General features: G+C 47.1%; 1 protein-coding gene across 1 annotated transcript in view; it reads right to left on the bottom strand.

Annotated features, from left to right (window-relative positions):
* Window positions 1-406: 406 nt before the first annotated feature.
* The window catches only part of MAST1 (microtubule associated serine/threonine kinase 1), a 104,761-nt gene continuing 83,634 nt past the window's right edge, over window positions 407-21,533 (bottom strand). Inside the window, exons 23-29 of the mRNA XM_063929762.1 lie at window positions 20,887-21,074; window positions 18,920-19,102; window positions 18,039-18,268; window positions 4,985-5,107; window positions 4,700-4,836; window positions 4,102-4,286; window positions 407-3,886 (exon numbers count right to left, since the gene is read on the bottom strand). Coding sequence (XP_063785832.1) covers window positions 1,485-3,886; window positions 4,102-4,286; window positions 4,700-4,836; window positions 4,985-5,107; window positions 18,039-18,268; window positions 18,920-19,102; window positions 20,887-21,074 — 3,448 coding nt within the window. The 3' untranslated portion in view covers window positions 407-1,484. The remainder of the gene's footprint in view (window positions 3,887-4,101; window positions 4,287-4,699; window positions 4,837-4,984; window positions 5,108-18,038; window positions 18,269-18,919; window positions 19,103-20,886; window positions 21,075-21,533) is intronic.

The following is a 21,533-nucleotide window of genomic DNA, read 5'->3' as shown; positions in this document are numbered from 1 at the left end:
CCCTTTCCTGTCAATTACTCACCGATCAGCAGTGCGACTGAAAAGCGCCGCACGAACACCGGCAAATCTACTAAGTTTTGTGTAAAATAACTTAGCGCATGCGCTCTGCGTACCATGCGCATGCTCAGTTAGCAACAAATCGCAGCATAGCGAAAATCGTCAACGAGCGAACAACTCGGAATGACCCCCCCTGTGTATATATTTTTTCATACGTATTGTGTATATTTTTTTACGTTTATTTTATACACATTTTTTTCATATCTATTGTGTATATATTTTTTCATATTGTGTATATATTTTTTCACGCTTATTGTTTATATATTTTTTTCATGTGCATTATCAACCCCAAATTGAATTGGAAGATGAATAAAGGAAGATGGGGAGAGGATAGCCTTGGGGGACTGTGAAGGGTAGAGGGGCACAGCTTTATTGATTAAAAAAATACACAAAAGTAAACAAATGAAGGAAAAAAAATTACAATAGTTCACAAGTTAACCTCTGCAGTACCGGCAGGGAACCAGAGCGGCCAGCTGGCAACTGGCAGGGTTACATTTACCATAAATCTTCTTGCATAGAAATAGTGGAGCCCCAGAGACAATATATTTATATATTTATATAGATCTATATATATATATAGTGCGTCCAGATAAATATATTCCATATGTATAGATGTATGTTTCTATATGTAGGTAAGACAAGGCATTGGCAGGACATCACCAGACGTGGCACAGGCTTATGACATCATAGGCTGGGCAAGGATGTCAGAGGTTGGGAGGTTCTGGAGCACAGGATGAGGTCTCAGGAAAGGGTAATGGTGATGGCAGTGATGTCATGCAGGGGGTGGGTGTTAGCAACCTGCAGATCATGACTGTGTTTGTACCCCCTCCCCTTCCTTCAGTAATTGTGGACCCGTCACCTACACACAGCGGGGACAGACATTTTCAGAGCAATATTCAGTTCATGATGAACTCATGTGGCACCTGTGAGGCACGAGCCGCTTTGTGCCTCATGCCTCGGTGGTGTCACCGACTCCTTGTAAGTTTATCATTTGTGCAGCCCACTATGTGCAGCTGACGGGGCCCTTTTTAAAGTGTCGCTCCCTAGCTCAACCTCCTTGGTCAGACCCGCTGAATGTCACTCCATTATCTCTTTAGTTTCTAGCGCTAAATGTGTGTGTGTGCGGTAACTTTTCCCAACTAATTAACAAATAAGGCACAGCACAAACACACAGGTACACAGACACACACACACACAGACACACACATACATACATACACTCGCCTGCGCAGCCCTACTTCTTTTAAGAGACTGCAGGGGGCAATAAGGCTCATTTCGAGAATCCATTGTGGGGGTGGGGGGTGGGGGCAACTACTACAACTAGCCCCTATTTTTTTGCCCCATCTGACTTTAGAGGGTTAAAACCATAACATCATCAACATTGTAATTCTCTCGCTCGTCCTGACGTAGACAAGAAGTCTCTTTCCTTAGGAGGGGTGCCTAGGGGCGACTGCGGTGACTGTCTGAGGACTAGGCGATTTCACAGGCGCACAGCCCTGGGCGTCACTCTGGATCCCGCTGACCCTAACAGACACAGGCGACTCCTTAGGCTTTTCTGTGTCTGTGACCTTAGCGGCGGTCGGGGGAATTGCGAACACTTTATTGCTGTCAACGTCATCGCTTCTAGGAACAGTTTTGCCCAAACTTGTCCGGTCGCCATCTGCCCCAGTTATGGGTTTATTAAATGATGGAAAAAAAGGGACTTTTACCTGGTTTCCGTTAACCGTATGTTCTTTATCACAACTTGGAGAGATGGTGCTTATTGTAGACCGATCGCCCTGTACTCTTCTGATACTGTCTGGCGGACCGGTGGTCACCTTTACCTCATTACGTATTTCTTCACTGGCTCTGTGGGCATTTGGTGCACCGGTGGTCAACCTCTGCTTCTCATTTTCTGTTCCAAAAAGCCTATCGATAATGGGGAAGGTACTGGGGGCCTTTGCCTGTCCAGCATCTGTGCAAACTACTCTACTATTGGTCACGGGTGTGGGGGTCAACACCTTTGTCTTGTCACTCTCGGGGCCGTTTTGCTTGCCTATGACTGTTGTGGTATTACTTATAGCTGTGTGGCTTCTTTCAGCTCCAGTTACGCTAGGTTTGGTGGCCTGAGTCACCATCACTTTGTCTCCTTCTGCTTTACTCACTTTATTATTATTGGTGGCCTTAGTCTTATCCATTTCTGCCCCAGAAATTGTGATCAAATTTGCCACAGGGGTAGTCACTTTTATTGGTTCACTTTCAGCTTTCTTTACATGTGTATTGATCGGAGGAACCGCCGGTAGACCAGGTAGCAGTACTTGAGAATTGTCAGCGGGAACAACATTTCCTTTCACATTTTCTGCGGTGAGGACGGAGGAAACAGAGGACTTTGTGGGCTCAGCTTTCATGTCACTGCTCCTACTGAGAGGTAAATTAGTGGCCTGTGCCTGTTCTGGCTTTACACCATTTGAGCTAGAGGTAGAATCCTTCATATCATCACTTAATCTAATCGGATGAGAAGAAGCAGATTGGAAGGTCTCGGGGTGCTTGGCGTTGGGTCGGGAAAGAGAAGGACATTTCTGGATATCAGTGATGGCCTTTTCATCCTTAATACTGTAGGACGGGTCACATTTTGTAGTGTCGGCGTGTGTTTGCTTCACATCAGCTTGCTGATAAGAACTCTTGGGAGTTTTAGAGGCGGTTGTCCTCATAGAAGCAGCCTCTGACTGTAGATGTTGGAGGCCAGTGGCTGTACCCTTCATGTGGTCAGCCTCTACACCCCGATGCCTAATAGACTGTGAACATACTTGAGAGTGGTGGGAGTCTGTGAGGTGAGAAGGGGCACTTTTAATAGTCCCATGGGGTGAGCTTTTACCCACTGTAGTCAACTCTTCGACTACTTCTAAATACCAGCGCTCTCTCATGGTCCCATTCTCTTCTTCGTCCTCCTCTCCCTTTCCTTCTTTTTTGCCTTCACCCTCGCCCACACCTTCTTCCCCTTCGCCTCTTCTTCCTTCGTGTTCCTGTACAGGACTGAGCGTCTTCACCTGGCACCTACCCACCATAGCATGGGAAGGTTCCACTTGTGTTGGGAGAGCAGTGGTTGAAGTAGATGGAGGATCCTGGGATGTAAATGTGGCAGGACTTCGCACTACTGTACCTATTTTGACTACCACTTGGACTTTTCCCTCGGCACTTTTGTGTAGCTCTGACTGCTGTGATACGCCCGCTGCCATGTCACTCTCCAGTCTCTCTAAACTATCCGCTAGAAGATCTCCTCCACACAAACTCCGAGGGGATTCCTGTCTACCAACTCTCCTGACTGCTTGGGTTCTACTTCCCAGCGTGTCTCCCACCTCTCCATCTAGAGCTCCACCGCCACCTCCTGGCTCCTGTTTTCTGGGTGCTCCCCCACTTCCACCTCCACCCAACTTTTCTGCGGACTGTACCCTCTTCAGTAGAGGGGAGCGTGGAGGTTCTGCGCTCTTCGGACGAGGACGGGAAACAGGAGGGGAAGGATGAAGCTTAGGAGGGAAGCTCTGTGTGGTCAGGCTGCTCCCTACGCTATGGCCAGGAATCAGAGGAGGAGAGGCGGCTGCAGTGGGGGATGGAGTGTGAGCTAGGGGAGAGAGTGGCATGTTACCCGCAGACTTACAACGAGCAGAGCGGTACTGGCGGTGCAGTTTGGGGGATAGGCCATGAAGTGTGCTGGGACGAATGTGGGGGGAGGGTGGTGCTTGAGAGGAAGAGGAGGAAGATGTGGAAGCACAAGATGTGGAGGAAGATGGAGGAGGGGGGGCAGGGGAATTAGGAGTGCTGGAGGAGGGGGAACTGCCTTGTGAAGAGGCACCTGAAGAGGAGAAAAAGACAGAGAAGTAGAATATTATTATGACGAATGTCATGCTCTTATTGCCCCCAATGAGTTACAGAGCATCCTCTAAATTGCCCCCTGTAAGTGACGCAAAGCTTTCCTCCCTTAGTATCTTCTCTGGACAGTAGCTCACACCCTTAGAGGGAACAGCGCTCGCTTATGCCCCCTGCAGGTATGCAGAGAGTTTTCCCTACCTAGATAGGCAGAATCCATGGAGCGATAGCTGTGGGTTGGAGAGCGGGCAGAGAGGCTGTGAGTGGGCGATCCAGGCAGACTGTCGCTAGAGGAGAGAGAGCGGCTGAGAGAGGAGAGCGACCGGCTGGTGTGCAGGAGATTGGACTGCTTGGTGATCTTACGGAAGAGAGAATTGCGCTTCTTACTGTTAGGGGAAGACAGAGACAGAAAAGACAGAGAGAAGATGGAAACAGAGAAGAAATAGTGGATGGCCCATCACCTTAGTGTATCTCCTGTACCTCTCACACTGCTACTGCTTGTTTTACTCACAAGACGCAATATTCCCATTTTACTCTAACACAGCTTCCTGACCCATCTGACCCATATGCCTCTGAATTCACCTGCCATTCCATCTCTCCTACCTTCTCACTTACTCTTTCCTCCCTCACATGTCCTCCTATGGAACAACGTGCCAACGAACCCTTCCACAACTGCCCATAATCTGCCCACTTGCTTTTCCTGCCCCCCCCCCCCCTCCGTTTTACTCTGTTTAATTAGAAAGTACCTATTCTTAAACTCTGCATCATCTCTATCACCCCCCACCCAATCCTCCCTTACCTCTCCTGCCCTTCTCTTCCCATGCTCCTCTTGCTTCTTCTGGCCATCCTAGACCTGTAGCTGCTTCTCCTGGCAGGTCCGGTTCTGATTGATGTGTTCTCAAAAGGTGTTGTGGTCACTAGAACCTTGTTGCCACTCTGTGGAGAGATAGGGAACATTGATTGTACACTGCCTTGCGTGGAAGTGCAATATAAAGGATAATAATAATAATAATAATAATAATAATAATAATAATAATATGGACCAATGCATCTGGCTTCTCCAATAGGCTGCAGGAAGTCTCACCTTCAGAATCAGCTCAACCACCTCGGTGTGTACCAGGCCATGCACAGGTTCCCCATTTACATGAGTAATGAGGTCTCCGGCACACAGCCCTGCCTCATGTGCGGGACCCCCGTCCTCCACATGCTGCGGAGAAAAGAGAGGAAATGCATTATTTGCTGCAAACTTTGCAAAGTGCTACAAAAAAAAAAGGAAACAGATGAGAAAGATTCTCGGTTCTGCTCATTGCAGTCCGGAAAACAGATTGGCATGGCCTTGTACAGTAAGCTCTAAACACTCGTAACCAACAGCGGAAAGTCACGTTCGCATGGTTCCTCCACTGACAAAGAGTAGAGATCATCACCTTGGATGGAACAAACATTGTTTTGGGGTGAGGTTTTTTTGTTTTTTTTGGGGGGGTGGGGGGGTAGGGGGGGAGGGGCGACACTAACATTTTGACCTAATTTGCTCTAAAATGCCACAATGTGGGACCTTTGCTTTCAGCCTTTGTAAATAAGTCACAGTTTTTGTTTATTGGCCCTTTCATCCCATCTCTTCCTTTGATTGGTGATGATCCGTCGTGAGTTTCAGGAGAAGACAGTGACCGCTATTACAATTCCAAGGGCAGGATTCAAATCTTTTATTGCCCCGATCTCCCGTCTAAAGTGACGGGAGATCGCGGGGCGATATTCTATGGCCCCCCATTATTGCGCTGATTGCGCCCATAAGAGACGGGTTTAGCTGCGTAAAGCAGCTAAACCCGACTAAAGACATGGGCGCAATCGTGAAAAGTCCCATTTAGGCGTTCAAACGGGTCACTTTTTGCACATATCAGCTCACCACCCTTGGGGGTGGTGAGCTGAAATGCTGATATCGCACCCATCGGCAGTAACATGTGACTACTGCTGGCGGGCGCGATGGGGGCGGGAGGTGAGCTGCAAGATTAGAATCCCGCCCCAAGAGCCATACCTTGGCATGCTACTTGGATACTAAGGGGTCTATTTGATAAGCCTTGGAGAGAGATAAAGTGGACAGAGATAAAGTACCAACCAATCAGCTCCTAACTGCCATATTAGGGGCTGTGTTTAAAAAATGACAGCTGAGAGCTGATTGGCTGGCACTTTATCTCTCTCCAAGGCTTACTAAATAGACCCCTTACTCCTGATATGATCTAAGCTGCCAGCCCCAGCCGAGAAAAGGGAGCGTGTGATAATTAATTCACTTATTTCAAGGTTTTTCTGCAGCAAATCTACAAAGGAATAAGTAATGTAGTGCACCCAAAAACCTTATTCTGGGCCGATACATGGAAATGCACATTGTTATTATCTTAATGGATGTAGCATGTAACTATTGTATAATTACTATTAACAAACATTGTTATTGGGGGTAATTCCAAGTTGATCGCAGCAGGAAATTTTTTAGCAGTTGGGCAAAACCATGTGCACTGCAGGGGAGGCAGATATAACATGTGCAGAGAGAGTTAGATTTGGGTGGGTTATTTTATTTCTGTGCAGGGTAAATACTGGCTGCTTTATTTTTACACTGCAAATTAGATTGCAGATTGAACACACCACACCCAAATCTAACTCTCTCTACACATGTTATATCTGCCTCCCCTGCAGTGCACATGGTTTTGCCCAATTGCTAACAGAATTCCTGCTGCGATCAACTTGGAATTACCCCCATTGTAAATTATGCCACAAGTGATTGTCTAATTGCTTCCCCAGATAAAGGTTATGGGGCAGATTCAGAGTTGCACACTGCTGCGACCGCTTGTGTCGTGCCTGCAACTTTATGCTAATACTTGTATCAGCCCCTCCCCTGGTGCAAATCTGTGCATCTGACAACATGGATACTACAGTGCATGGTCTGGGCCCATTTATAAATGATATTATAGTTGAACAAACGGCGGCACTCAGTCAGATAACAACACAAGACCTATTCCCCAAGTTTCAATGTTCTTTATGACATTTTATATATATTTATTACATTATATATGTGTATAAACTGTATAAACTACAGCCAGCTCCCAACTGTCATTTTTCAAACACATCCTGTAACGTGGCAGTTAGGAGCTGATTAGTTGGTACTTTAGCTCTCTTCATCAGGGAAGTACAGTTAGGGGAGGCAGTGCCTCCCCTCTTATTAATTAATAAAATAATACAAAGAAGATACTTATAACACAGATTCTGTGTCATAAGTATATGCTTCAGCCTTTGTATTATTTTAATCATTTTTACCTTGCAGAAACGGTTTTAAATGTGTTCGGAGACACTGCTCTTGGTGCCTCCTGCTGTCTATGTGAAAGGGGCGGAATCGGGGGGCGGGGCCAAACATAGGGCAAAAAAAGCCCATTAAAAAAAGCTCTATAAGCGGCACATATCAGAAGTGCCTCTTTGACAGGGGCATGCTTTCAGCCCATTTGAAAGCACGCCCCGTCACTGAGATAGATGTGATTGGACAGTGGCAGCGACGGATACAGTATTAGTATTTACCTTGTACTGTATGCTGCCAATCACACGCCGGTCCTCCAGCCTGTCTCCCAGTAATGCAGAACAGCTGACAGGGTGAGGAAGCAGCTGATGTCAAACTGAGTGCAGTCCAACCACATAGGGAGGAGGGGCCGCTATTCCCTCTCCTCTCCCAATTGCTCTGGTCCCGCTTCCGTCACTGGATCCCAGCGGCTGACCAGCCACACCTGGAGCCATGTCGCAAGGCAAAGGAGCAGTAACTCTGTGGCCTGCACCCCATCAGCCTGCTGTGCACTCAGTCACCAGCCAGTGCGGCCCTCTACAGGCAGAACGGCGGAGCTAGGGAGCGCTGGAGGACGAGCAGCTACATCACAGGGAGCCGGTTAGTTGTTTCCTCCCTCTGTTACTGACTTCGGCAGGAGGCGGGGACTGGTGGGGATTGGCGGGGGAGAGTAGTGGATACTTCAGTTTGATCTGTGCTAAGCTCACCGTGCTGTTTCGGGGACCGAATGCTATACTTCTGACGTAGTGAAACAGTAATGTGCTCTCCCTAGTATCACCCTCTCCCTGTCACCCTCTACTGGCACCCACTGCTGTCACCCTCTCCCTAGTGTCACTCTCTTCCTGGCATCACCCTCTCCCTGTCACCCACTGCTGGCACCCACTGCTGGCACCCTCTCCCTAGTGTCATCCTTTCCCTGGCATCACCCTCTCCCTGTCACCTACTGCTGTCACCCTCTCCCTGTCACCCACTGCTGTCACCCTCTCCCTGTCACCCACTGCTAGCACCCTCTCCCTAGTGTCACCCTCTTCCTGGCATCACCCTCTGCCTGTCACCTACTGCTGTCACCCTCTAAGTCACCCTCTCCCTGTCACCCACTGCTGGCACCCCTCCCTGTCACCTGCTGCTAGCAATCTCACCCTGTCACCCGCTGCTATCACCCTCTCCCTGGCGTCATCCTCTCCCTGTCACTGCTGTCACCCTCTCCCTGTCATCCACTGCTGTTACCCTCTCTCTGGTATCACCCTCACCCTGTCACCTACTGCTTTCACTCACCCATTGCGGCCACCCTCATCTTGTCTACCTCTTCCTGTCACCCTCTGCCTAGTGTCACCATTCTTACTGTCACCTTGAGATGCGAATTAGCGTCGGGGGGGCCAGGGAGCTTATGGCGGTGATTTTGAATGCCATTGGCGGGGGAAGCGGCCATTAGTGGTGGCGGTAGTGAGCATTGGCTTGTGGGCAGTTGCGGGCATCGGCAGGTCTTGGCGGACATTATGGCTGCAGTGCCTCACCAGCCACTGACCTCACCGCACGCCACTGCTCTTAATGTTATCACTCTCCAAAACTGCCCCTACATATGATAGAGGATGACCATATATATCATACCCTATATATGAAAGAGGATGATCATATATATCTGCCCCTATATATGATAGAGGATGACCATATATATCATACCCTATATATGAAAGAGGATGATCATATATATCTGACCCTATATATGATAGAGGATGACCATATACTGTATATCAGCCCCTATATATGATAGAGGATGATCATATATATCTGCCCCTATATATGATAGAGCAGAACTGGCCAAACCAGTCCTCAAGATCTACCAACAGTTCACATTTTCTAGACCACCTAGCTAGTGCACAGGTGTAGTCATTACTAATTAAGATGTGCTGCATTCATTCCTAACTGACAATTCTACAGATCTCCAGGAGGTCTGGAAAACATGAACTGTTGGTAGATCTCGAAGGACCGGTTTGGCCAGCCCTGTGATAGAGGATGACCATATACAGTGGGGCAAAAAAGTATTTGTACAGCCTCCGATTGTGCAAGTTGACCCACTTAAAAAGATGAGAGAGGTCTGTAATTTCCATCATAGGTACACTTCAACTGTGACAGACAGAATCCGAAAAAAAAAAACTAGGAAATCACATTGTATGATTTTTAAACAATTTATTTGTATATTCTTGCGGAAAATAAATATTTGGACAATCAAAAAGTTTAACTCAATACTTAATATAACCTCGGTTGGCAATTACAGAGGTCAAACGTTTCCTGTAGTTCTTGACCAGGTTTGCACACACTGTAGCAGGTATTTTGGCCCACTCTTCCATGCAGATTTTCTCTAGATCTGTCATGTTTTGGGGCTGTCGCCGGGCAACACGGACTTTCAACTCCCTCCACAGATTTTCTATTGGGTTGAGGTCTGAAGACTGGCTAGGCCACTCCAGGACCTTGAAATGCTTCTTACGGAGCCACTCCTTAGTTGCCCGGGCGGTGTGTTTGGGGTTATTGTCATGCTGGAAGACACAGCCACGTTCCATCTTCAATGTTCTTACTGAGGGAAGGAGGTTTTTGCCCAAAATCTCATGATACATGGCCACATTCATCCTCTCCTTAATATGGATCAGTCGTCCTGTCCCCTTCGCAGAAAAGCAGCCCCAAAGCATGATGTTTCCACCCCCTTGCTTCACAGTGGGTATGGTGTTCTTGGGATGCCATTCATCATTCTTCTCCCAAACACGGCGAGTGGAGTTTATATCAAAAAGTTAGATTTTGCTCTCATCTGACCACATTACATTCTCCCAATCCTCCTCTGGATCATCCAGATGGTCACTGGCAAACTTTAGACGGGCATGGACATGTGCTGGCTTAAGCTGGGGGACCTTTCAGGCGCTGCAGGATTTCAATCCATGACAACGTAGTGTGTTACTAATGGTAACCTTTGTGACTGTGGCCCCAGCTCTCTTGAGGTCATTGACCAGGTCCCCCCGTGTAGTTCTGGGCTGATTCCTCACCGTTCTCAAGATCATTGATACCCCACAAGGTGAGATCTTGCATGGAGCCCCAGGTCGAGGGAGATTGTCAGTGATCTTGTATTTCTTCCATTTTTTAATAATTGCGCCAACAGTTGATCTCTTCTCACCAAGCTGCTTACCTATTGTCGAGTAGCTCATCCCAGCCTTGTGCAGCTCTACAATTTTGTCCCTGGTGTCCTTAGACAGCTCTCTGGTCTTGGCCATGGTGGAGAGGTAGCAGTCTGACTGTTTGAGGGTGTGGACAGATGTCTTTTATACAGATAACCAGTTCAAACAGGTGCCATTAATACTAGTGATGAGCGGGTTCGGTTCCTTGGAAACCGAACCCCCCCCGAACTTCACCCATTTTACACGGGTGCGAGGCATACTCGGATTCTCCCGTATTTCTCGGTTAACCCGAGCACGCCCGAACGTCATCATCCCGCTGTCGGATTCTTGCGAGATTCGGATTCTATATAAGGAGCCGCGCGTCGCCGCCATTTTCACTCGTGCATTGGAAATGTTAGGGAGAGGACGTGGCTGGCGTCCTCTCCGTTTATTAATGTTGCTGCAAATATTTGTGCTTATTGCTTAATTGTGGGGACTGGGGAGCAGCTGTATTATATAGGAGGAGTACAGTGCAGAGTTTTGCTGATCAGTGACCACCAGTTTGATCCGTTCTCTGCCTGAAAAACGCTCCATATCTGTGCTCAGTGTGCTGCATATATCTGTGCTCACACTGCTTTATTGTGGGGACTGGGGACCAGCAGTATTATATAGGAGGAGTACAGTGCAGAGTTTTGCTGACCAGTGACCACCAGTATTATACGTTGTCTGCCTGAAAAACGCTCCATATCTGTGCTCAGTTTGCTGCATATATCTGTGCTCACACTGCTTTATTGTGGGGACTGGGGACCAGCAGTATTATATAGGAGGAGTACAGTGCAGAGTTTTGCTGACCAGTGACCACCAGTATTATACGTTGTCTGCCTGAAAAACGCTCCATATCTGTGCTCAGTGTGCTGCATATATCTGTGCTCACACTGCTTTATTGTGGGGACTGGGGACCAGCAGTATTATATAGGAGGAGTACAGTGCAGAGTTTTGCTGACAGTGACCACCAGTATATATAGCAGTACGGTACGGAAGGCCACTGCTCTACCTACCTCTGTGTCGTCAAGTATACTATCCATCTAGATTCTATACCTGTGGTGCATTTTAGTTTTGCAGTTTGCTGACAGTGACCACCAGTATATAGCAGTACGGTACGGAAGGCCACTGCTCTACCTACCTCTGTGTCGTCAAGTATACTATCCATCTAGATTCTATACCTGTGGTGCATTTTAGTTTTGCAGTTTGCTGACAGTGACCACCAGTATATATAGCAGTACGGTACGGAAGGCCACTGCTCTACCTACCTCTGTGTCATCAAGTATACTATCCATCTAGATTCTATACCTGTGGTGAATTTTAGTTTTGCAGTTTGCTGACAGTGACCACCAGTATATATAGCAGTACGGTACGGAAGGCCACTGCTCTACCTACCTCTGTGTCGTCAAGTATACTATCCATCCATACCTGTGGTGCATTTCAGTTGTGCACAGTATATATAGTAGTAGGCCATTGCTATTGATACTGGCATATAATTCCACACATTAAAAAATGGAGAACAAAAATGTGGAGGTTAATATAGGGAAAGATCAAGATCCACTTCCACCTCGTGCTGAAGCTGCTGCCACTAGTCATGGCCGAGACGATGAAATGCCATCAACGTCGTCTGCCAAGGCCGATGCCCAATGTCATAGTAGAGAGCATGTAAAATCCAAAAAACAAAAGTTCAGTTAAATGACCCAAAAATCAAAATTAAAAGCGTCTGATGAGAAGCGTAAACTTGCCAATATGCCATTTACGACACGGAGTGGCAAGGAACGGCTGAGGCCTTGGCCTATGTTCATGGCTAGTGGTTCAGATTCACATGAGGATGGAAGCACTCATCCTCTCGCTAGAAAACTGCAGTGCCACTCCTAGATGGGCCAGGTGTTTGTGTCGGCCACTTGGGTCGCTTAGCTTAGTCACACAGCTACCTCATTGCACCTTTTTTTTTTCTTTGCATCATGTGCTGTTTGGGGACTATTTTTTAAATCTGCCATCCTGTCTGACACTGCAGTGCCACTCCTAGATGGGCCAGGTGTTTGTGTCGACCACTTGTGTCGCTTAGCTAATGCTGGCCATACATCAGAACGATTTCTCTCCAACCAGCCAACTAGTTGGCTGGTTGGAAAGATAATCTGGCAGTGTGTGGGAGCAAACGATTATCAGCCGTTTGCTCCCACACGCTAAAAAACGGCCAGAAACGGTCTGTCCAACTAGTTGGGAAAATCAAACCTGTTTGATTTTCCCAACTAATCGTTCAGGTGTAGGGGAAACTTTTCCCCCAACTGAACGATAAGTAGGTGGACACTGGCCAGCAGTGTCCGCCTCCTTGTTACCCATCACTGCCGGCTGTGCTGACTGTCAGCCTAGGATCCTCGGCAGCGGCGGCATTGTGGTGCAGGAGCCGGAATGAGGTTCAGGGGCAGCTGCAGCAGTCCACTACTGTTGCCAGGCTGCCCTTGTCATTTCGTCAGCGGCGTCAGGAGGAGAACCAGCGCTGTGACACTGGGACACCAGCAGCATTACAGGTCTGAGAGGGAGGAGAGGATCGGTCCCCCGCCCGCACTCCATCCACCCCCGAACACCCGGCACCCCCTCCCGAAGATGCAATGCAACAGCGTTCACGCGGCACGCCCGCCCGCCCCCCCCCCCCCCCTTAACTGCTGCCCCTGGGACACCAGGACTCGTCAGCGGCGGCAGGGAAGCGGGAGCTGGGAGGAGGTTCATGGGCAGCTGCGGCAGTTCATCACTGCTGCTGAGCTGCCCCTGTCACACTGGGACCCCCTGCAGTGGCACCCCACCGGAGATCACTGCAACTCCGCAATCGCGGCACCCCACCTACGATTGCGGACCCCCTCACCCCTCCTGTGGTTACTCCCCCCCCCCCGGGTGCCATGGGCAGCGGAGACGGGAGCCAGCCTGAGTGAGTACACACACTCCCTGCACCGAACCCCAAGCGCAGTCAGGGCGCACTGTGACTCCCTGGCGAGCTAGCATCTGCCCCTTCATGTAGCGCTCCCTAGCGTGGCCATACCCCAGTGGGAGAATAGGGGCATGATGCGTGCCACCTTACAGGTCTGCTGGAGTAATCGGCAGTGGCAGATTTACCACTAAGCATCCAAAGCGGATACCTAGGGCCCGGCGGCTCCCAGGCGGCCCACCGACAGGGACCAGCTGAAGCAAAGCATTTCTGGCAGATGAACATTTGGGGCCACCTGTCAATCCAGATTTTTTTCATATACATATGGCCCCTGTCAGAGGTGCATTTCGGCAGTAGCTAGCGGGTACGAGAACCCGGCGGGGCTCTGCAGGAAGCCATGACCTCTGAATCAGCACAGTTTTAAGTAAGTTATGTCGGGGTCCGCAACTCCTCCCGCTGATAGACCCCCCACACCCCCTTCCCGACGTCGCCTGGCTGCTGCTGACTTGGCCCTCTCCATACACAGCCGCAGGTCAGTCAGGGCTCCGGTGCTCTGGGAGTTGCTGCTGCCAGTGGTGACGCAGCCAGCGGAGACATGAGTGATCCCAAAAGAAGGACATTGGCGACAAGGTCACGGGGGTGGGATCCTGCAGACCGATTTTGAGATAACCAGCTGTGTCACCTGCGTAGAGGTGGGCTGGGGGTGTAGGCAGCAGTGTCACCTGGTCAGGAGATGTAGGAAGCCGAGAGGAGGCACAAAGGACGGAGAGAGGAAGGCACAGAGCAATCGGGCAGAAAGGGAGCAGGGGCACTAACAGAAGGTGTAGAAGTGGGTACTAATTACCCTCCCTTCCCCCTTGCCTCTCAGTGGCAGCACAGCAACTTGTTTCCCCAGCCCAGCACACTGCTGTGTGCAGGGCTGCGGAGGTCGGTGGATGCTGGGAGATTGCTACTACACTGATCGCCCCCGTTCTCAAACTGCCACAGCTGTCATATGCTGCTACCCAGTCACCCACTATCTCACCGTCACCCCTGCCTATTTCCATCATCCTCTGCCTCTCCGTCTCCCACTATCTGTCCCAGTTACCCGATGCCTCACCCTCTATTCCCTGTGTCACAGTCACCCATTCCCTAGCATCACCTGCTGCCTCTCACTATCACCCACTGACTCACATTGTCATCCTCTGCCTATCCGTCTCCCACTCCCTCCCTGTCACCCAGTGCCTCACCCTCTACCTTTCCTCTGCGTCACTATCTCCCAATTACCCTTTCTCCTGTTACCCTCTCCCTGTCACTCAATGACTCTCCCCTTCATCCTCTACGTCAGGTAAACATGCAGAAGTAGACAGGCACTGTCCGCCTACTTCTGTGACATCATAAGTTGGAGAGAAGTTGGCTGGTCTGCTGGTCTGATGAAAAGTTGGTTAGATGTGTGGAGCACTGTTTTAGTTGGACAGAAAAGTTGGATGGTTGGAGGTTTGGAGAGTTGGAGGAAAGTTGGTCTGAAGTTGGTCTGATGTATGGCTAGCATTAGTCACACAGCGACCTTGGTGCGTCTCTTTTTTTCTTTGCATCATGTGCTGTTTGGGGACTATTTTTTTGAAGTGCCATCCTGTCTGACACTGCAATGCCACTCCTAGATGGGCCAGGTGTTTGTGTCGGCCACTTGTGTCGCTTAGCTTAGTCACACAGCGACCTTGGTGCGCCTCTTTTTTTCTTTGCATCATGTGCTGTTTGGGGACTATTTTTTTGAAGTACCATCCTGTCTGACACTGCAGTGCCACTCCTAGATGGGCCAGGTGTTTGTGTCGGCGACTTGTGTCGCTTAGCTTAGTCAAACAGCGACCTTGGTGCGCCTCTTTTTTTCTTTGCATCATGTGCTGTTTGGGGACAATTTTTTTGAAGTGCCATCCTGTCTGACACTGCAGTGCCACTCCTAGATGGGCCAGGTGTTTGTGTCGGCCACTTGTGTCGCTTAGCTTAGTCACACAGCGACCTTGGTGCGTCTCTTTTTTTCTTTGCATCATGTGCTGTTTGGGGACTATTTTTTTGAAGTGCCATCCTGTCTGACACTGCAGTGCCACTCCTAGATGGGCCAGGTGTTTGTGTCGGCAACTTGTGTCGCTTAGCTTAGTCACACAGCGACCTTGGTGCGTCTCTTTTTTTCTTTGCATCATGTGCTGTTTGGGGACTATTTTTTTGAAGTGCCATCCTGCCTGACACTGCAGTGCCACTCCTAGATGGGCCAGGTGTTTGTGTCGGCCACTTGTGTCGCTTAGCTTAGCCATCCAGCGACCTCGGTGCAAATTTTAGGACTAAAAATAATATTGTGAGGTGTGAGGTGTTCAGAATAGAATGAAAATGAGTGTAAATTATGGTTATTGAGGTTAATAATACTATGGGATCAAAATGACCCCCAAATTCTATGATTTAAGCTGTTTTTGAGGGTTTTTTGTAAAAAACCACCCGAATCCAAAACACACCCAAATCCGACAAAAAAATTTCAGGGAGGTTTTGGCAAAACGCGTCCGAATCCAAAACACGGCCGCAGAACCGAATCCAAAACCAAAACCCGAAAAATTTCCGGTGCACATCTCTAATTAATACAGGTAACGAGTGGAGGATAGAAGAGCTTCTTAAAGAAGAAGTAACAGGTCTGTGAGAGCCAGAAATCTAGCTGCTTGGTAGGTGTCCAAATATTTATTTTCCACAAGAATATACAAGTAAATTGTTTAAAAATCATTGTTGTATACCCTCGCGCTAATTAAATCAAATTGAGGCAACAGGACATGAATGTACTCAATGCATTAGTTACTTTATGATATTTTTAATATCTATAAAATCAATCATTTGAATAACATAAAAAAATTGATATGCGCATATAAAATCCCCAATAATATAAAAATTAAAATTAAATTAAAATTAAAATAAGCATAAGAGGTGGATCATATATCTATATTTCTATAGTTGACCACAGTGGACTTGAAGGACAATTCTCCCTCAGTGAGAACTTACCCTACTGAGAACACACGGATAATTCCCTACATTGGTAAAAAAAACTCCATCCATGCTTTATTGTATGATATCCAATACAGGGGACAACATATAGCATACCTTATGAGACTGTCCTATTTAGGAATAAAATAAGGACATTAATATTTCTACAAATTATCAGATTAGTCCACTGTAGTCAATTATAGAAATATAGATATATGATCCACCTCTTATGCTTATTTTTAATTTTATTTTTATATTAGTGGGGATTTTATATGCGCATATCAATTTTTTTATGTTATTCACATGATTGATTTTATAGATATTAAAAATATCATAAAGTAACTAATGTATTGAGTACATTCATGTCCTGTTGCCTAAATTTGATTTCATTAGCGCGAGCGGATACAATTTTTCTTTTTGCAGTTTTTCATCTGGTTTGCATCAGGTGGAATTTTTTGGCTATATCCACAAGCCAATTTACCTTCGCTGCTTTATGTGATTTTTATAACATATGGGTTCTCATTAAGGAGTATAAATCAATATTTATATTGAAGTTGGTTGTATGTATATGCGAGTTGGGTGTATGTGTGGTGTCATACGTATACCTATACGTGTATATACATATATATATATATATATTTAATGATTAGCGCCAGACACAGTTAGTGTTTTTTATAGTGTTTAAAAATCATACAATGTGTTTTCCTGGGGGGGGGGGTTCAGATTCGGTCTCTCACAGTTGAATTGTACCTATGATGGAAATTACAGACCTCTCTCATCTTTTTAAGTGGGTCAACTTGCACAATCGGTGGCTATCCAAATACTTTTTCGCCCCACTGTATATCTGCCCCTATATATGATAGAAGATGATCATACCCATCAGACAGTGTTTAAAACTCAATGAGAACTGCGCTAGATCTAGTATAGGCCAAAACACACGCCATTGTAAATAAAAAGGTCCAATTATCTTACAGGTTGAGTATCCCTTATCCAAAATGCGTGGGACCAGAAGTATTTTGGATATCGGATTTTTCCGTATTTTGGAATAATTGCATAACATAATGAGATATCATGGCGATGGGACCTAAGTCTAAGCACAGAATACATTTGTGTTTCATATACACCTTATACACACAGCCTGAAGGTCATTTAATACAATATTTTTTATAACTTTGTGTATTGAACAGTTTGTGTACATTGAGCCATCAGAAAACAAAGGTTTTATTATTTCAGTCTCACTCGAAAAAGTCCGTATTTCAGAATATTCCGTATTTCAGAATATTTGGATATGGGATACTCAACCTGTATTATGACTACCACTGGGATGACGTAAGTGTTGGTTACTTTTTTATGTTTCTTACAACTACATTCTTAGTTGTTGATATACTATATTTTAGATGTTATTTAACACAAGAAAACATTAGATCTGTTAATCCATTTGCTGATTGGTAGGATGGAGGAATCTTGGTGCAGTTTCCATAGAAACAAACCAAGAACCCATGTTTATTCATGTTCCTGCTCTACCAGGTAATCGCCCCTCTGCTACAGTAACAATGTATAGCAATCTGGCACCTTGTATTAGAAGAAGGGGTGGGCCCTCAGGCAGTGGGGCCCACCAGGAATATCCCCTGTACCCACGGGAGCCAGTCTGATTCTGGACGCATGCGCTGCGCGGGTAACAATCCCTCCCACAGGCTGCCGCCTCTCACATTGACTGACTTACCCAAACAATGTGCTGCACGCTGTAGACATCACTCTCCCCCATGTACACCCGAATGGCTCTCAAGGTGAACCCATACTTCTTCCCTGATCGTTGGATGGAGATGGGGGAGCGGAGGCTGCTGACTGCCGGGGTGTAATCGCGGCTGGGCGAAGAGTCGCGGGAGGAGGGGTTGGAAGAGAGAGAGCGAGGAGACATTGGACTGACCAGAGGTGAGCTACTGTGCTGTTCAACTGGAGGGAGAGAGGGAAGATACAACAGTAATAAACACAGAGATAGACAACATGGAACCAAAGGGCCTACAGAATTATTACTAGCGTATAACCTTGGGATCCATTTTTATTGACGGTAGCGGACATACATGTTCCCTGGCCCCTCTATAGAACCTGCTGGCTCCTAAATTTAGTCACCTCATTCTACACTTGCATAAACGCTTTAATAGCTATTTCCAACAGTAACGCTATAACAGTAGATGCTACTAACACAACACAGGAAGATTATTATAACCACCCACTAATACGAAGCTTCAATGTAGCAGACAGTACGTCCGGGAAAACCATACGCATGCCAGCTTTTCCGTATGCGCAGTTCGGGTCTGGCCAACATCAGAATGATACGATCAGATGTTCATTTGGATATGTACATTTGTGGGTCCCATATACAGGTATCTTTATTTCTAAAAGGACCTCCTGCATATTTCAGAGTGTATGGAAACCTCTACTGGCTGAGTGTTCAGAGAATTCTATATGTATCGCTCCAATAGAGCTCAACAGCCAGGCCGCATCATGCGTGTGATCTGCAGATGAGAGAGTTTCGCTGGCGCTGATACAAGCACTGTACCATGTGACCAGAAGTTTAGGTAATGAGGCTGCAACAAGTGTCACCTGTAGGAATCATGACAGAGAGCGCAGTGGTGGAGGCTGACTTGATGACCTTTCCTCCGGTCCTCCGCCGGTCGCTGTCTCCAGAGAGGTGCTGGTGACGTGCTCTGCGCAACACAAGGTCATTGGTGGCGCGGGGGGCGGAGTCTGTGTCCTGCGGCAGCTGAGACTCTGAAGACTTCTCCACTGGAGGAGAAAGACAGATAAAGAGTGATCTAGTGGCTATGGGTCACCACATGTTAATAAATAAAGTTTACAGATATTAATAAATAAGGTTTATCTTCTATAAACCTTATTTATTAATATCTGTAAACTTTATTTTTTTTATTGGGGCCATACATGCTGCTTTAGCGCCTTCTGCCGTAGATCAACTGTGACTTTATGCTGATGCTAGTATCAGTCCTTCCCCTGTGGTACATCCGTGCGTCGGACTGTGAAAGAACGTCATATATGAGCGTCTTTAGATACTGAAATACCACTTTATGCATCTTTAGACGCCACCATCGGTCACACTTGCATTGAAACTTGCAAAGGATCGCTCGAATCCTAGAACCTCGGCATAGCATGTGACTCAGAATCAGGTCTACAGTGTGTTCTTGCAGCCAACATGTGGCAATTATCCTGATATCATACCATTTGCGGCCTGAAATTGTCCCATCATCAATAATAATTTAATAATTGGGATCATTATGCATAGTAACATAGTAACATAGTAACATAGTATCTGAGGTTGAAAAAAGACAATTGTCCATCGAGTTCAACCTATTTGTGGTCTCCTATGCATGATGATTTGACTAAAATTTCTGACTGATGCTGCTGTCAGCCGTTGCATTTTATCCCTATTTATAGTAACTATAATGCATGACTATGCACCATACCCCTGGATATCCTTATCCATTAGGAATTTATCTAACCCATTCTTAAAGGTGTTGACAGATTCCGCCATTACAACTCCCTCAGGCAGGGAATTCCAAACACGTATTGTCCTTACCGTGAAAAAGCCTTTACGCCGTATTGTGCGGAATCTCCTTTCCTCTAACCTGAGCGAGTGTCCACGAGTCCTCTGTGTTGATCTAACCAAAAACAGGTCCCGCGCAAGCTCGTTGTATTGTCCCCTTATATATTTGTAGATGTTGATCATATCCCCTCTTAGTCTCCGCTTTTCCAATGTAAACATGCCTAGTCTTTCAAGCCTTTCCTTGTATCCATCGTCTCCTTGCCCTTAATTAGTTTGGTCGCCCTCCTCTGAACCTTTTCTAGCTCCAGGATATCCTTTTTGCAGCATGATGGTATATACTGTAGGGCCCGACAGACCGCTGTGCTGCAAATTACACTGTTCTGCGATCAGATAGTCGCCGCCCAGGGGGAGTGAAAATTTGCCCCGTGCAAGTGTACGATTGCATGTGTACGCTGTGCCAAAATTCACCACAGTCAGTGGACAGCTGCATCACACTCACCATCAAATGTTTTTCCCAGTCTGAGCGGTCTGTGCGTAGCTCAATACTTACTCCTCCAGTGCGATACAAACAGGCTGCTCTGGTCTGACGTCACACACCTGCCCTGAAAACACTCGGGAACGACTGTGTTTTTCCAGACACTCCCAGAAAACGGGCAGTCACCACCCAAAACGTCCGCTTCCTGTCAATCACCTTGTGAAAGCCCGTGCGATCAAAATTTTCGCACCATCCTGTTGCAGTTTGGTGACGCGCCTGCGCATTGCGGTGCACACGCATGCGCAGTAGTTCCACAAACGCACAGCAGCGATCAGGTCTGATTTGGGCCTATAGTCTTGAGATGATCACAGATAATCTCTAGAAGCCTTTGTGTGTGTTTGATCATTCTCTTCCTGTACTATCGGGCCCCAGTGGGTGCTGTGAGTGATCTGGCTGCTTGGCCCAAGGGGTCACATGTCTTCCACAAGGTGATGAAGCCACCCGGTTACCCCACAGACTCATGACATCATCACTCACCTGGTTCTAGCTCCCCCAAGGGGATTTTGCTTTGGCCGTAATGGGACCCACTGCTGCTTCTCACCCTGCCTTCCAATTCACCTTCTAGTGGGGCAACAAAACGAGCGGTATCCACCAGCGCAGAGAAACGGCGCCTTGCAGCTAGCGGCGGGCTGGAGTCTGCATCCACCTGGTCAGAGAAATGCTTCCTGCAACAAAGAGGTTCCAGGTGGTGTTTATGTGTGCCATGGTAATCCAGTTAAAATGTTACAAGACACAGTATTTTTATATTGCATCAAGTCTTATATTAGATATCGTGAATGAATGAATGCAACACAATGGCAGACAGTGCCACCTACAGGCTGGGAGTGACTACAACATTCCAATGAGGAAGTAAGAAAAAAAAAAGTGAAATCTCGTTGTTACACAATTGATAATAATTAACCCATTGAGTGCGAAAATCAGTAGGTCTCACACAGGTGTAAGGAATTTCAGGACAATGAAATATAGCTCAGTAAAGAGGCAATAATGCAATCTCTGACTCATAATATCTCACCAGGACAGGTGGAGAAGAAACTTATAGCGACCAATCATATTGTACGTGTCATTTTATCAAATGTTATTGATAAATGATAGCTGGAAACACATTGGTTGCCGAGGGCAACTCC

The sequence above is a fragment of the Pseudophryne corroboree genome, chromosome 6 (assembly GCF_028390025.1).
Source record: "Pseudophryne corroboree isolate aPseCor3 chromosome 6, aPseCor3.hap2, whole genome shotgun sequence".
NCBI lineage: Eukaryota > Metazoa > Chordata > Amphibia > Anura > Myobatrachidae > Pseudophryne > Pseudophryne corroboree.
Note: the sequence above shows the minus strand (reverse complement) of the source record. Positions and strands in the feature narration are given on the sequence as shown.